This window comes from Prionailurus bengalensis, chromosome C2 (genome assembly GCF_016509475.1).
Source record: "Prionailurus bengalensis isolate Pbe53 chromosome C2, Fcat_Pben_1.1_paternal_pri, whole genome shotgun sequence".
Taxonomy (NCBI): Eukaryota; Metazoa; Chordata; class Mammalia; order Carnivora; family Felidae; genus Prionailurus; species Prionailurus bengalensis.
This window is the reverse complement of record NC_057350.1, coordinates 12825610-12841868: the sequence shown is the minus strand read 5'-3', so window position 1 is coordinate 12841868 and position 16259 is coordinate 12825610. Positions and strand designations below refer to the sequence as shown.

Sequence of the window (16259 nt, the reverse complement as noted above, 5' to 3'; positions counted from 1 at the left end):
CTCAGTGGGTCTGAACCTTGCTACCTTGGGTTCTCAGCAATTATTCCCAGAGCCTCTGGAATCATACCTCCTACCCCACAAAGACCCAGCTGGGTGCACCCAGAATATCCCAACTATACATGGGTACCTGTTTCACTTTCCGTCCCAAGGAGCAACTTATTCCTGGCTTCCAGGGCCGCAGGGACCACCGCACTGAAGGGGAACGTGAGCAGGATCATGTCTTCGTTCAGTAAGAATCCAATTTCCTCATCTAAGCCTTCGCTGTCCTCCACCAGGACGTCCACCATGTCAAGAACATCTGAGACAGAAAAAGGACAGTCCAACTAAGGCCAGAGACACCGAAGGACCCCACTGCAAAGAGCTCCGCAGGAAGGGATACATAAGAGAATGTCTGAGAAAAAAAGGAGGCATAAAAGCCAAACATCTCTGGGGGGAAAAGATTTAATATGAAGTTTGATTCTAAACACACAAGGACATCATCTATCAAATCTTAAGATCTCTGCCAGACGAAACACAGGATGTTTAGCTCGTGTAATAATAATCTGAAGTTTCCTCAAGTGACCCTAAGAAGCCCCAAAACCTTAACCTGGATATTCAGGTGAACGAGTCAAAATCGGAGAAGCAAAATAGGGTCAGGGGCTGCAGCACAGACCAGAGCCCGGGTCTGGATTTCAAATCCTGAGTCTGCTATGTACTAGCTGTGTGAGCTTGAGTTAATTCCCTAATCTTTCTGGGCCTCGGCTGCATTATCACTGTATAAAGTGAGGATGATGACATCTGCCGCTTAGGGCGGCTTATGTGGTTCCAGGAGTTAGATCTGTAAAGAGCTAGGATCAGCACCTGGTACAGAGTGAACACTACACAAACAAAAATAACCCAGCAAATAGGCTCTGTGCCTACTCCCCCTTGGATGAGCAAAGAAGGCAATTTTCATTTCCGGAGTAGGCTGATCTTTAACTCAAAGAAACGGACACCTGCACTTGGCGTAAGACATTAACGCAATTCTCATTTTCATCACTGATCTGCCACGGCGGCTGGAGCTTCAGAAGCCCGAGGAGCAAAGAGGCAGTGGCGCCTACCATCGATGTGGGAGACCGGAATGCTGACATCATCAGCCTCCTGCTTCGTCCCCGCGGCCTGCAGTGTGCTGGCTTCCTGGACAAAGTCAGATGCTTTGTCTGTGTAGGAATAGGGATTCGCCACCAACGTCAGTAAAACCTGGGTGTTGAAGAGCCAAGCAGAAAACACTTAGGTGGTCACAAATGAAATGAAAAAAAAAAAAAAGCCAAAAAAAAGTCACCAGTAATACAAAGGGAAAAGCTAAAATGTTAATAGTCCCCAATAAGAACAATTTTTCTGCAAAGTTTCTTAACTTTTTGTTACAGAATTTAAAAAAATTTCCTTTTGGTTTAAACCACTGCTTTGAATATTGCGCTAAGCACACCTCTATTCTCTTGGTGCAAAAACAAATCCCCAAAAGGAAATTACACGGTACACAGTAATAGAGGCCCATTTTACAGATTCTAAAACTGAGCAGATTCTGACATCTCAGCAGGAATTAGGAAGGAAGCCAGAAACACAGGGCTCCTGGCACCGGTGCACCAAAAATGCCTTCGTCACGCTAAAGACCACAGGGCACGTTTACTAACAGGCTCCTTCACACTGGAAATAGGTGCTTACGCGTTCCAAAAACTGAATCACGGTTTCTCTCTTCTCTTCCACGGTGTCATGTAAGTGCTCCAGCCACAGCTCCAGCTCCTTCCAGGTGTGCTCAAACACCCCCGTGTCCCGAAGAATCTGTCAGGAAGCAGACCCGGGGCAGGGCGTCAGGACGGAGCCAGCGCCCCGTGGAGACAAAGCAGCACAGCACAGAGGGGGTCAAAGTCTCATCTGCAGTTTTACTCCAAAAGCCACTCTTTCACAACAGCGCTCCCAGACTTGAGGGAAACGAGGAAAAGAGACCATTCTGAGCTCTATTAAAGACCACATAATCCTTGGTCTTGCTGCTTACTCCTTTCCTTCAACTCCTAAACAATAAAAAGATTCAAAAAAAAAACAAAACCCAGCTGCTGCTTCAGAGGCTGATTTTTATAGCTGGATTTTCACAACCAGGTAAACGAGCACGACTCAGCCCCTCACAGCCCCCAACCGTCAGCTTGCGTGACGTTCTCCAAGGTAACAAACCAGTCACGTCACGTCACCTCAGTGTGGCCCCCTGGAGCCTCAGACCCAGGACAAGAAGCAGCGGTGTTTCTAAGAGAATGGAACGTGTTAAGAGGCAGGACCTTGAGCCAACACCATTAAATGATGTCCCCAAATGGCCTGGTGGCACAGACTCCCACGGCACGAGCCCCAACAGCGCACCGAAGAGTGACCCGACTGTGCCAAGCCCGCCTACGTGCACTAAGAGAACACGAAATCAGGTCTGGGTCAAGTGCACGCCTACAGGAAAACGGCAGCTTGTAAAGGTCAAGGCTGAGATGTTCATGCTCTTCAAGCAGCTCAGGTGAGGAGGTTATATCAACGCTGCAAAGATAAAATCTCTGCACCCCCCCCCCCAAACAATGAACGTGCAGTCTGTTGCATCTGTAGCACCCAAGACATTTGCTGGGTGGCGGAAACGAGATTTCCTACGGTGACGTCCAGACCGGGGGGCAGTAGCCCTGTAGAGTGAGGATCACGTGTGAGAAAGAGAAGCTAACAGCCCAACTCCCCGTTCCCTTCCAGCGACTGTGAGGATACCTGTGCTGCAGGTGACGAAGGAGGTCAGAAAGGCTGAGCCCCTGGAGAAGGCGGAGTCTGGACAGGTGCGGAAAGGCACCGCCCATTCAACAGTTCCCCGGAGGGCCGGAAACCGGACACGTTACTGAGCCTACCGTGTGCCGGGCCTGATCTACTGCTTGATCTCACGTGCGCCCTCCTTTGCAACCCTACCGTTTCATCCTTCCCGTTCACCTGGGAAAACAACGTTCAGAGAGGTTGGGTCATCTGCCTAATGCCATCCAGGAAGAAGTAGGACCGGGACTCAAATCCAGGAACAAGACTTCAGAGCCCATGTTCTCCACTTCACCGTGCTGCCTCGGGAACGTAGCTAAGTTTAGACATGATAAATTAAAACTGCCTTAAAACCTCCGCGTTTTAAATTTACAGAAGCCCTGACGCTTCCTGAATTCGACAGCTGTTTACCAAGCACCTTCTGTAATGAAGACTGTGAAAACGCTTCTCAGAACTAGGAATGGGTAGGGAACATTCACCTTTGTGATCAGAAGTTTGGTGGATGACTTGAGCTGTAGATGGCTACTGGTCACGAACATTTTCATCAGCAAGTAAAACACAGATCGTTCTCCTCCAATAATTTCTGCCTCTGGGCCTTCCTGGAGTTTGAACAGTAACAGATGATAAACATTACACAGGTCACGGATACACACGGAGCCCAATATGGCTCCAGGCCTCTTATCTCATTTTAACTACAACTCGGCAACACGGCTGGAATTTTACACGAGGAGGCTCAGAGGCCAGGTGCTCAACCAAAGCCCCAACAGCAGCCGGGTCATTGTATTTGCTGCATTTCAGCAAGATGCGGGTGCCGACAGAGTCGATCCCTTATACGTGATTTAGCTTCTCACAAAGGCTTGTGAGCTTTGAACATACGTCTCAGAGTTCATGGGGCTCCAGATCCCCCACCCAAATACCACCGAGGCTGTGTTTGGCTGGCGTCCCTGCAGCCCCTGGCAATGAGGGTGACCCTGAACATGGGAAGTGCTGGTGTTCATAAAGCCCAGCAGACTTCATCTTATAAGCAGAAGGTGGGGCACAGAATATAAATTACTATTTTTTATACCAGTTCTTTCAAAGTTAAGAGGCCTCCCTCTGTTCACCTCCCAAATGAATCACCAGGATCCCACTGGCCCTGTTCAGCTGCGGTAAAAAACTCAATGGCTCCCCGGGCTGGTCATCTCTCTGGGGTCTGTGGCAACGGCCTCATGGTGGGTGCAGAGGTTGAGAGCAGGGCCGTGGGCAACACTGCCCACGGCCAACCCTGGATCCTCCAGTCACGGCCGGCACACTGCAAGGTGTCTGTACTACTCTGTGCCCCGGCTGCCTCTTTAAGTGGTGGTAAAGGCGCGGATGCACAGGGCACAGGTGTCAACCCTCAACTATGATGCAGGTGAACCTCAGGAGAGGACCTGGAGGAACATGCACAGATGCCAGTGCTCCCACATTCTCACGCTTTTCTGGAAATGTGCCATGTAAAAATACTTACATACGTTTCCATGCTACTGGTTCTATAAAATTTCAAAAAAACTTTTTTTTTTTAAAATTTTTTTAACGTTTATTTATTTTTGAGACAGAGAGAGACAGAGCATGAACAGGGGAGGGGCAGAGAGAGAGGGAGACACAGAATCCGAAACAGGCTCCAGGCTCTGAGCTGTCAGCACAGAGCCCGATGCGGGGCTCGAACTCACGGACCGTTGAGTTCATGACCTGAGCCGAAGTCAGACGCTCAACCGACCAAGCCACCCAGGCGCCCCCCAAAAAACTTTTTTTTAATTTAGTTTTCAGAGAGAGAGAGAGAGAGAGAGAGAGAGAGAGAGAGAGAGAAGAAGAAGAAGAAGAAGAGAGAATGAGTGGGGGAAGGGCAGAGACAGAGAGGGAGACACAGAATCCGAAGCTGGCTCCAGGCTCTGAGCTGTGAGCACAGAGCCCCGTGTGGGGTTTGAACCCACAAACCGTGAGATCATAACCTGAGCCGAAGTCAGACACTTAACCGACTTAACCGTGGTTCCATAAAATTTTAAATAAGACCTAAATCACTGAAAAAAAATCACCATCAGAGCTACTATGAAACACACTTAGAAAATGCTTAATTTTGCCTGGTTATTTTTCCTCCTTGGATAGAAATGATAGAGCGTCCTGTGCCTAAACACACAGGTAAGTGTCTGCTGCAGCCTGAGTTGCCTTTATGAGTTAGCATTATATTCTCCAGAAGGTCCTAGAAGACATTATGACAGGCAGAAAAAAATTCCAGCAATATTTACTGGTTTTTGCACCAGCCTCGGTCCTCTCCCGGCTTGGTATCTATTTCCATCTCTGTCTTAAGTTCTTCCAGGATGAGGACAAAGGAAGAGGAGTTATTTTGTATTTCAAAACGTATCTATTTCCGAAAAGGTTTTAAAATGACAAACAAAATATAAAGTAATCAAGATAAAACAAGCAAAACAAAACAAAACCCCTCCCAATACCCACCAACAATATTGTTTCAGTAAGGGCACACTCAACATCCCATTTTGCAAAAGTAAACAGACTCACAGACCTCCTGGTTCCTGAATTGGAACCTGGCCTCTGCTCTAGATGCATCTAAGAGGGGAATCGTGCATGTCTTCTGTATAACCAACTGTCGGGTTCTGATCCAGTTAGAAACTTCCAGGCCAAAACATGCCCGGGAGTTAGTTAACAGACGCAGAAGCTGTCCGCTTCCTACCTGTGCCTTTAACCACAAGAACTTGCTGGCGGGCAGCTCCAGAGCCACCTTCAGGATGTGGTGGTGCAGAACGGGAGGCACCTCCTCTCGAAGGCCCTGCTCGGAGAGGACTCCTGTGGCAGAAAGAGGGAAACAGACCAGAAGTCGTGTGCAGGGGGGCGCCCAGCAAGGCTGCCCCTGGCCACGGGGGCCAGATAAGGAGCTCCAGCTGTAGAAATAAGAAGGGGGCTTGGGGGCTCTCTCCTCTCCTCTGCCCAGGTGCGCCCCACCTGGCACAACCTCCCCTCCTGTGGTCTATCCAAATCTTCAGCAATAAGCCCCAACTCCACTTGCCCAGAATAGCCCCTTGGCCTGAAGTGACCTCTCCCTACAGCGTGAGGCCCACACCTCTCGCTGCCTCCTGGGTGCGGTCTCTCATTAACGTTGTCTCGGGTGAGAGGCGCCGCCTTGCTCCCCAGACCGCAGACGTTTTGTGAACAGACTGTGGCCACGCGAGCCCAAGACCGCGTCCTCATCCGCTGGCCTGATTTCTGGATTTCCCTTTGCTTGGGAATGACACAGTGCTAGTAAATTTCGTATTCTCACAGCAAAAAGAACCTTTCGCCTTCCAACGATTAAGAAGTTAATTACAGCTTTTCAGTGGAACCATCCCAATAGCTTATATAAACCCCAGGAATGACGCTTCTGCAAGTTTTCCTCCGTGGGCCCAATTATGAAGTTATTAGACACACTTTTCCATCAAGGAAACGTGACCAGACAAGCGTAACGTTACTTTTACAAGATGTGGTTTGTTTGAACCTGACTCACTGGGTAAACCATGAGTAACTATGTCCAAAGTGCCTCTGCGGGAACGGGGACATCCCTTCTAAGGGGCTCTCATTTCTGCACCCCTGCTCCTTTGAAGAGGGGCTTTAGCATTAATGCACACAATCTGATTTGTCACTTATCTAAGGCAGAAACCTCTGGTAGCCTGGCTTCTCCCTGCTGTGCCCACTGCTGCTAAATGTTCATCCGATATTTACTTAAGGACAACTGGCGATTTAAAAAACATTAGTGCAAATAAAAATAACCAGTCAGGTGGATCGTGTGCACCAGCCAAACTGCCCACCGGCCTCCCCGGGCCTCGGCTCCAGTTCACGAGCGTTTCCTTCATCCCCGCTGGCAGAAAGAGCAGAGGGGCCCCCACTGTCTCCTGAGACGCACCTTTCAGGAGCTTGCTGAAGTCGAAGTTGTACTGCAGGACCACGTGGGGGACCACCTTCTGGTACAGGCATATGACCTGGAGCAGAACAGCCTTCAGAAGAATGGTTTCCGCATCATCTGAACCAAGATAAAACACCTTAAATTAGGAAACACAGTCGGTCTCTGTCCTTAGTCAGCAGGTGGTATGCGGTCAACGGCCACAGGCAGAGGCTGCGGACGGATCCCTACAGAGTCTACGTGGCAAGAGTCAAGACTGTTCAAACAGACTGGGTGTAAGTCCTCACTTCGGGGCTGTAACCTTGGACAGGTTAAAGCGACTGTCTCTCTGTGTGTCAGCGCCTTCGTGTGAACAACGGGGACTAAATAGGATATAGACAGAAGGTACAAAGCCCACTGCCCGGCAGGCCAACAGCAAGGTCTGAGTCAATGTGTCTCGTTACTGGGGGGGTGGGGAGGAGGACCGTGAAGCCCACCTCTGCCTGCACAGCCAAAGAGAGGCCCCCATGGAAAGGCCAGAGCACACGGTGCCCATCGCTCAAATCTTTAGAGAGTCACAGTGCTTGTGTAAAGCCTGGGCACATTTGCAACAGATGCCTCCAAAGCCCCTGTAGGCTGGAGGGGTCCCTGGCTGCCTGTGTCACCTGTCTGCAAAGAGCAGGGCCCCACGCAGCCCTCACCGCACTGGGGAGCCACGCAGGCAGCAGGAGTCCGGATGCCCCTTTTCTTTCCTTTCTCATCATCCTGTTTTGTCTCCTGCCTTCGAAGTGACTGCCAGACCCACACGATGGTGTTCAGGTCTGGTAAGACCTGAAAGGGAAAAGACAGTCACGCTAAACAAGAGAGAGACGCGGATGAAATGAATCCACTGAGGAGAAGCTAAACACAAAGGGAGGACACGAGCACACGTGGTGTGAGTGTGTATGAGACGGGACGTGGGGGGAGAACGGGCCGGCGCCCTCTGTGAGCTCTGCTTCGCGCTGGAATCCCCACGACTGTGCACAACAAGGACGTGGTTGAAAACACAAGCGCTGATAATTGTGACAAAGCTCCGAGGCCTCCTTCACCTGAGCCAAACACTAGAAATGAAGACACATGTCCGACGACGGGCCGGGGGCCGCGTCCATCATGACCTCGGCTCCTTTGGGGCAGGTACCCCGTCTGCAGATGACTGCCCTTCCTTACTCACCAGAACAGGCCTCCCAAGCCACCCCCTCGCCATGGCCCTGGCCCTCGTGCGTGCGGCAGTGGGAGAGCACGTCAGCTTCTAGCGAGGAGCACCCCGACCCCTACGCTACGTTTCGTTTCGCACCTGCCCTCTGTGCTCCCGGAGCTGCCTCTTCCACCTGGCATGCTCACCTGTGACAGCTGTGAGGAAAGCCCCGGAAACTTCCCCGGAAAGGCCAAACCCAGCTCCCGTGCCTACCTTGCTCAGGGCTTCTCTGAAGAGGCGCACAAACTCTTCTATCGCCGCGGCCGTGTACACGCCTGATTCCTGCCACGTCTCTTTATTCAGGCAGTGCTCGATCGTTTTTAATGCTCTTTTCAAAATGACGGAAACAAGGGACAAGGCTGTGTGCTTCACTGATATGCTGTCCAACTGGGAAGAAAAAGAGCTAAATCCACACGTCTGTAGGCTGCACTGTGGACACAGACCTCCCAAGCCCCGGGTGTGGCTGGCTCTGGCCTCTCCGGGGGTCACTCCCAGGGAAGGCTGCGTGAGTTGGGTACCCTCGACGCCGCAAGAAGAGGTGGCCTGGGGACCCTGCCCCTTTGACCTGCCACAGATCTGACCTCAGCACCTGCTGAAGAGATGGCTACGAAGAGTCTGAGAGTTATTCTCAATTTTGTTTCACTGTGTTTGGTAAGTCTTTTCCAACAGCCACTGACCTCACATGGATTATCCACATCAAGAATGGCCACGATCTCACCAGCACCCACCCAGCCCCAACTAGCACTCCCTGTCAGGCGCGCAGGTGACAAGAGAAGGCACCACACACTTAGTAGGAAAAACCACCTCCAGGCTTGGGAAGCGTGCAGCCCCCAAACATGGGCCCAGGGACCTTCATAAGGACAGCCAGGAGACTTCCGAATCCTCCCTCGCTGCAGAGGTTGAACAGAATCCAAGAACCGGAGCGATCACCAGAACGAGGGTACTCCCGGGAGATGCCGTCTCAGGCCCGGCCGCGACCAACTCAGGCCCAGGGGCACCCCAGGGGCAGGGTGGGCTGGGGCGAGCCAGCTGGGCCACAGCAGAGTGAGGGGCAGGGAGACACAAAACGGCTACCCGATGGGCTTTCAGTTTAACAACTACAACGCCCCATTCCCTCGGCGTTCCAGCGAGCCGGGGGTTCATTTCGTACGTGTGCGGTATGCTAAAGTAGCACTGCATTAGACACATGCCTTTCAGCTGTTTCCCTGAAAGCCCCTTGAGATAAAACACTTTGTCTCCCCCACCAGACAGATGGGCAAGCGAGCAGGGTCCCAATTTGGACTGTTATCATTTGGCAACCAGAACAAAAGGCCTTTCGTTCTGGCCTCCCTGCTCCTCGCCCACAGCCCACTGCCAGCACAAACCCTGGACAGGCATCGAAAATGCTGAGCCCCAGGGCACCTGGGTAGCTCAGCCGGTTAAGCATCTGACTTCTGATTTCAGCTCAGGTCCCGACCTCACGGTCATGGGATCGAGCCCCACAATGGACTTCATGCTGAGTGTGGAGCCTGCTTGGGACTCTCTCTCCCTCTCTCTCTGCCCTCCCCTGCTCACACGCTCTCCGTCTCTCTCAAAATAAACATTTTTAAAAACAACGCTGAGCCCGGCTGCATATCCTAGGGGGTCCTCACCACTCTGTGCTGACCGCCCCCTCGCTGCCGGGGCCACCTCCTGCCTGTGCGGCCCACCCTGGCTGACCCTGGTCCCACTGTGCCCATACAACAACCCAGCCTGCTAGAAGTGTGGGGACACTCGGCCTTCCCAGCTGAGTGCTGAGGAAGCTGGGTTTAGGAGGGGCTGGCAGGGCACGGGACCCACGTGTGCAGACAGCTCACAGCCGTTCGCTTGAGGCCACGGTGCTGTGGTGGGAGACACATGAGTCCCTGAGAAGGTGGCTTCTGGAGGGACTCAGGGACTGCCATCACGAATGATATGGAATTTCACTTCTCCGTGCACATGTCCTGTCAAAATGCCCGACACAGCTCATCCTCAAAGTAAATGTTCCCCAGAAATCTTAACGCTTCTTCACTTAAACCACAAGAGACAGGATTTGCCCGACAAATTTCAGTCCTACCCCTTCCACAAACCCTGAGCTAACACTTTCATACGTGACACTGGGCTGTAGCTGAACACACTTCCCTTCCTCTGAGTCTAACAGGCTCCCACCCTCAGGCGAGTGCAGAGCCATCCAGGGGTCCATGGTCCTGGCTGTGCTGGAGCAGGAAGATCCCCTGGCCGGAACGTGCCTTGGGCTCCAGGGGCCCTTGTCCAGGTGAGTGGAAACATGGAAAGCCTGAGGCTCGCTGACAAAATACCAGCCGCTGAATCCAGGCAGGCGTTCTCGGAACAATCCCCAGCATGGCCAGTGCAGTGAACAGAAAGTTCTAGAAGAAAGGTGACCACTTACATTTAATGCCTGGGTGAACATCGTCTTATTGCACACCAGGGGCACGGTGGTCACCATCACCATTGCCAGGAGCCGAGGCAAGGGGATGAACTCTCTGGTCTGAAAGGCCCGGGAAACGTCTGGCTGGGCTTCATAGATCTACGACAAAGAGACGAGAGCATGAGCTGCTACAGGTTCCGTCGCAAACCAGGCCAACTGTAGGCACCCCACAGCGAAGCCAGTCCAATGCAGCAGTCCTAGTGACGGACGTCCGGGGACTTCCAAGAACAGGCTCCGGACGGTCAACCCCCAACTCTACTAGTCAGAGAAAAGTCAGCTCACGAGCCTGCCTGCTAGCAGGGCCGTGACCTTCAAAGCAGAGCTCTGCCTGCGGCCTGGGGAGCCTCTTAAAACCTCTGATGGTGAGGAAGTCACCGCTGGAAGTAACAATCCAGCGCTACAATCCAATCTAAGCGCTACTCACCGGCTGTGGCACCTGACACACTGTGTCATCTTTTTAACACTTCATGACCACCCTTTAGGGTAGAGAGCTCGGACACTAACAGTAAAAAGCGATCGTGGATGACAAAGCTGGATCTCAGTAAGATCCCGTAACTTCCCGCGGGGGCACCCGGCTAGGAAGCAGTGACACGAGGGCTCGCACCCAGGCCGGCAAAGGCTGCGCACCTGCCCCCCCAACCCCTCCCCGGGGGAGGGCGGAACCAGAGCAGCCCCCAGCGGGGGTGGGGGTGGCCACAAACCGCTCCCCCCCCCCCAACGTAAGGGGCAAACGGCCTCCTTCTCGCCCCAAGATCCACATGGGGACCGCACGCGCTCAAGGAGAACGAAGCCAGCGTGGGTGAGAGCTTGTCTGGCAGATAACCCGCGCCTGCCTAGCGGAGGCATGAGACCGCAACCCTCACTATTTTACCACCAGACTGCGAGTTGGACAGCGCGCCCCGAGCCAGGCAGCGCTGAGAAAGAATGTGCAGCAGGCACGTCCGCGGCGGTGGGTGAAGGAGGGCGGGCTCTGATCAGGAGGACATTCGCACGCTGGCACCCAGACAGACACAGCATCGTTTCACAGCGTGTCCTACGTCGTTCTAAGTACTTAAGACGGCGGTCTTTAAACACGGTTCTCGGGGCGCCTGGGTGGCGCAGTCGGTTAAGCATCCGACTTCAGCCAGGTCACGATCTCACGGTCCGTGAGTTCGAGCCCCGCGTCGGGCTCTGGCCTGATGGCTCAGAGCCTGGAGCCTGTTTCCGATTCTGTGTCTCCCTCTCTCTCTGCCCCTCCCCCTCCCCCGTTCATGCTCTGTCTCTCTCTGTCCCAAAAATAAATAAACGTTGAAAAAAAAAAAAAATTAAAAAAAAAATAAACACGGTTCTCCATTTCACACCTTTCGCTCACGTCAGCCTCAACGTGCCAAAATTCACCAAGATCTCCCTCTAAGCAAAATCTGGACGAAGGAGACGCATTTGTCTTAACAGATGCAAAAGGCGTCCACCTCAAAGTTCTGCTCAGCGAAGAGCAGGATGTCCTCAGAGGACCGGGACGCCAGCCCGACGTGAGCTGACGTCGCCCCTGCAGAATGGCTGGACAAGTTCTCCGTCCTTCCTGCAGTCTGTCGGCTCGTCACTCCCCCTCTCCCGGCCCCTGACACAGGCCAGAGCCCCAGGGGTTTCACCTTGTTCAGTAGTTTGATGTTATTTGACCAAGTGGACTTCGCTCTTGGCAGAAAGGAAAATGTTACTTCCTTGAAGTACTTGTTCAGCAAGTCTGGACACACTTTGAGGATGTTCACCACCAGCTCAGCCACCAGCTCGTCGTCTGCTGCAGTTTTCAAACCCAACAGGAAGTGCAGGAGGGTCAGGTTCCCCCCTCTGCCAGAGAGAGAGAGACAAGGGTCGGCAGGGAATTTCCACAGCACACTGAGATAATTCGTAATTCATGATTCATTCATAATAATCTCAGAATAAAACAAGCCTCTATTCAAAACAAATAAACTTAAACTGAGAGCTCAGGGTCAGAGCGGCAGCTCCTCGAAATCGCCCTCAGGAAACACAGTTGAAACACGGCAACCGGCAAATTTCACCTTTGAATTTCCCTCGTGACACTAAGTGGGGTGTTTTCATGGCCTGCGGGGTTCCAGCTCCCCAAGAAAGGGCTTGAATCTCTCTCCTCTATTTCTGAGTAGCTGAAAAAGTCTCTCCTTTCCTGTCTCCAACCTCTCCTTCCCTCCCTTGAGTTCCATCTGACTTTTATTTTATTTATTTGGGGGGCGGGGGGTAGGGGCAGAGGGAGAGAGACAGAGTCCCAAGCAGGCTCTATGCTGAGCACGGGGCTAACACGGGGCTTGATCCCACGACCCTGAGATCATGGCCTGAGCTGAAATCAAGGGTCTGACACTCAACAGACTGAGCCACCCAGGCACTCCTCCATTTGACTTTTAAAGAGAAGGAAGAAACCCACTCTCTGTCTCCACCCTGGCCACCTACCAGTCTACCCAGAAGTCAAGGCTAATGTAAAGAAAGGGCCAAACCCGCAGGGAGGAATCCACTCCCCTAATTTCCCCGTGGGATTTTCCTGACCTCTCTCCTCCAACCGCACACGAAAAGGCATGTATGTAAATAAACAGACGTGTAAGCATTAGGTATAAAAAAACAGAGAACGCATTTAGCTTTTGAAAAGACTTTTACGTGAAGGGCGAATGAACTGCCCCACAGTCCACAGTGCCATAAATTATTTCTAAAACTCGACAAAATGGCTCCAAGTCTTTCCACAGGTTTTCTGCCTCCTCCGTTTCTAACGTATTTCAAATTCCTATGCCTTCACTGAGCTGCTGCAAGAAGCTAACGCAGAAAAAAAAAAAAAATCTACTGTATGAAAATACTCAAAACTTGTCCCTAAGTGAGCAGTTTTCAAAAGATCATAAAAATAAGAATCAGGAAAACCTGTAGACGTTAAACCTTGCGTAAAGGAAGGAGCTAGCCCAGGATCTACACAGCCAAGCCCACGGTACTCTAGGGTTACCCCCAGATCCTTCTAAGGGAGGATGACTTTTCAGAGCTGCCTGTTCCCGGGAAGTCACCAAATCCAAAACATCTCAGAATGTATCACTAGCATGCCACGTTGACGGCTTCCAGAATCCTCACTGTTCTGTGTCCCCTTATGAATTGACTAAAATTAAGATGCATTATGACAGCTTTACCTATAATAAAACATTTTTCAAAAATTGAATTAGAGTGGAATTTTGATCAGAAAGCTAACTTTCCAAAAACTTAAAATTCTTGGGGCGCCTGGGGTGACTCAGTCGGTTGAGCAATCAACTCTTGGTTTCAGCTCAGGTCATGATCTCCTGGTCTCGTGGGTTTGAGGCCCGACTGGGCTCTGTACTGACGGTGTGGAGCCTGCTTAGGAGTCTGTCTGTCTGTCTGTCTGTCTCTCTCTCTGCCCCTCCTCTGCTCGTGCTCTGGCTCTATTCAAAATAAATAAACTTAAAAAAAAAAAGTTTAAAATTCCTAATATGAAAATTTCACGAACAAAACAGTTTTTGCTGTCAAACAAACACGTTGAATACTACAAAGTACACTAAAAATACTATAAACATCCACGTTATTTTAACAGACAATGCAATAAAGTAACGTATTTCCACAGTGTACAGCATGGGCCGGGCACTGCTCTAGGCTGTCCCCACGCTCTACTTCCCCCTGAAGTGGATGCCAACTTTGTTTCCATTTTACAGATGAGGCAACAGAGGCAGAGAGCAGTAGGACTTGTCAAGGTCTCAGAGCTGACCCCAGAATTTGTTCTCTCAACCTCCACTCCAGGGGTTGGCAAACCGTGGCCCACTATCTATCTTCGTAAATAAAGCTTTATCGGAACACAGTTACACCCATTTGTTTATGACCATGTCTGCTCCGGCACCACAATGTCACAGCTGAGAGGTCACAATACAGACCGCACACCACGCCTCCAATACTTACTTCTTCCCTTAGAGAAGAAGTTTACCAACAATAATGCCTGGCTTTCACACACCCACTGGGTGCCCGGCACTGTCCTAGACACTGGGGATCCCAAACAGACCAGCCTCTGTTCACATTGGTTCTCATCTATCACATAATGACCAGGCAAATAAATAAATGTGCAAGGTGGTGGTAAGTCATAGTCAAGAGCAAGGCAAAAGGACAGTGACAGTGGAAGGGCTATTTCAGAAAAGGGCTGCTGGGGAAGGCCTCCTGGATATGGTGACATGTGCACAGACACCTGAATGGAGGGAGGGAGGGAGCAAGCCTCACCTCCGCTGGGGAACCGCACATGTCGATTTTCCCAAAACTTTCCATTAACGCCCCACAAACAAAATTCCCTTCCTCTCCCCTAAGCGCAAACATTTGTCTTTTGTCCCTGGCTTCAAAAACTGACATAAACCACAGCTTATTCGAACAGACCCACACCCACAAGCTGATTCAAATACACTCATCAAATGACCTATTTTATGGGTCTTACTTACTTAGGGGGAAAAAAATGTGTTTTAAGCATGGTGTTACATCATACTAGACGATAAAAGTCTGCTGTTACATGTTACCAGGAAGGTGAGCTTGTTTTCCCTGATGAGAGCAAAGTTACACTATCGCTGAAACAAAGTTGAAAGAAAAAGAAATAATGTGGCAAATTAAGTCATAATAATCTCAGAATCAAAACAAGTCACAAGCAGAGAGAAAAATTTCCATGGTGTTATCCCATTCTGAAGGAATCAGTCATTTCCTAACTGGTAGAAACTAAACCAAACCATCCAGATCCTTATGATAAAAGCGCCACAGAGGTAAAATAAAAATTTTTTTTAAAAATGAGGGTATTCACAATGAACAGAAAATATACCTAATATTTTTGCCGTCAGGGGGGAAGAAAAGCAGGTTGATAAATCTAACATTAGAGTATTTTGGTTATTAAAAATAGTAACATGGATATGTGTTTACCATTAGACTAAAAGAAAATCTAAAAGAATATCATCTAAACCATCAGGTAGGGACTTTATGTTTCCTTACTGATGAAACATTGCCATAAGTGTGCAACATGAAACAAATTTTGAAAACCCAGCACATCGGCAGCTTTGAGGAGAGGAAGGACTATTTAGCTGTTATGAGGATAGACTTGGAGCCAAATTCCCGGGGTTTAAAGTTTATTTATTTTGGGAGAGAAAGAGAGAGAGTAGAAGAAGAAGGTGGAGGAGGAGGAGGGGGAGGGAGGCAGAGAGAGAGAGAGGGAGGGAGGGAGAGAATCCCAAGCAGGCTCAGCACTGTTAGCTCAGTGCACAACATGGGGCTCGGTCCCCTGTGAGATCATGACTGAGCTGAAATCAAGTGTCAGTCAGCCAGGGGCCCCCAGATTCCCTGGGTGTAAATCAGAGCTCTGACACCCGCTGAGTGACCCAACTTCTCTGTGCCCATTTCCCTCACCTGCAAAACTGGGAGAGCGGTGGCTCCCGCCTCCGGCCTGTGTGGAGGCCTGCAAAGGGGCCTACCCTCTCTGGCAAGGTGGCCGTAAGACTTTCCTCGGACCCAGCCGACGCCACAGTCTCGAGTGAAACCCGCAGCACCCCCCTGGGTGAGCCACCTCCTACTGGGGGCCTAAGTCAGCGGCTACCCTGAGCCCTGTGCCCTAAGGGCACGTGATGAGCAGGGAGTCTCTGGGCTTCCAAATGTTCGTCCCTATAACGAGTGAGGTCATGTCTAAAATTCTAGTTGTAAACCACCACAATTCCGTTATTCTACAGACTTCCGCTGGAAGTCATGTACGTGACGGAACACAGGCCCGCGCTTCTCAAATGTGCCACTTTACCTGCCGACGGTACCGAAAGATGCGTCGTAAAAATTAATCCCATGCTTGAGCGAACAGCAAAGATCCATCAGGAAGGTGTGAACAAGCTCCCTCACCAGGATCTTCCCTGCGTCCTCAGAAGAAGTCTACAAGAGTTTTT

The 16259-nt window shown here is 50.9% G+C and overlaps 1 protein-coding gene across 1 annotated transcript in view; it reads right to left on the bottom strand.

The window, feature by feature from the left end:
* URB1 (URB1 ribosome biogenesis homolog) overlaps nucleotides 1-16259 on the bottom strand; it is a 73386-nt gene that overhangs the window by 38129 nt on the left and 18998 nt on the right. The window contains exons 8-18 of the mRNA XM_043593739.1: nucleotides 16121-16245; nucleotides 11970-12165; nucleotides 10303-10440; nucleotides 8109-8282; nucleotides 7363-7492; nucleotides 6686-6802; nucleotides 5483-5595; nucleotides 3255-3374; nucleotides 1681-1797; nucleotides 1080-1218; nucleotides 128-298 (exon numbers count right to left, since the gene is read on the bottom strand). Of these exons, the coding sequence (XP_043449674.1) occupies nucleotides 128-298; nucleotides 1080-1218; nucleotides 1681-1797; nucleotides 3255-3374; nucleotides 5483-5595; nucleotides 6686-6802; nucleotides 7363-7492; nucleotides 8109-8282; nucleotides 10303-10440; nucleotides 11970-12165; nucleotides 16121-16245 (1540 nt within the window). The remainder of the gene's footprint in view (nucleotides 1-127; nucleotides 299-1079; nucleotides 1219-1680; nucleotides 1798-3254; nucleotides 3375-5482; nucleotides 5596-6685; nucleotides 6803-7362; nucleotides 7493-8108; nucleotides 8283-10302; nucleotides 10441-11969; nucleotides 12166-16120; nucleotides 16246-16259) is intronic.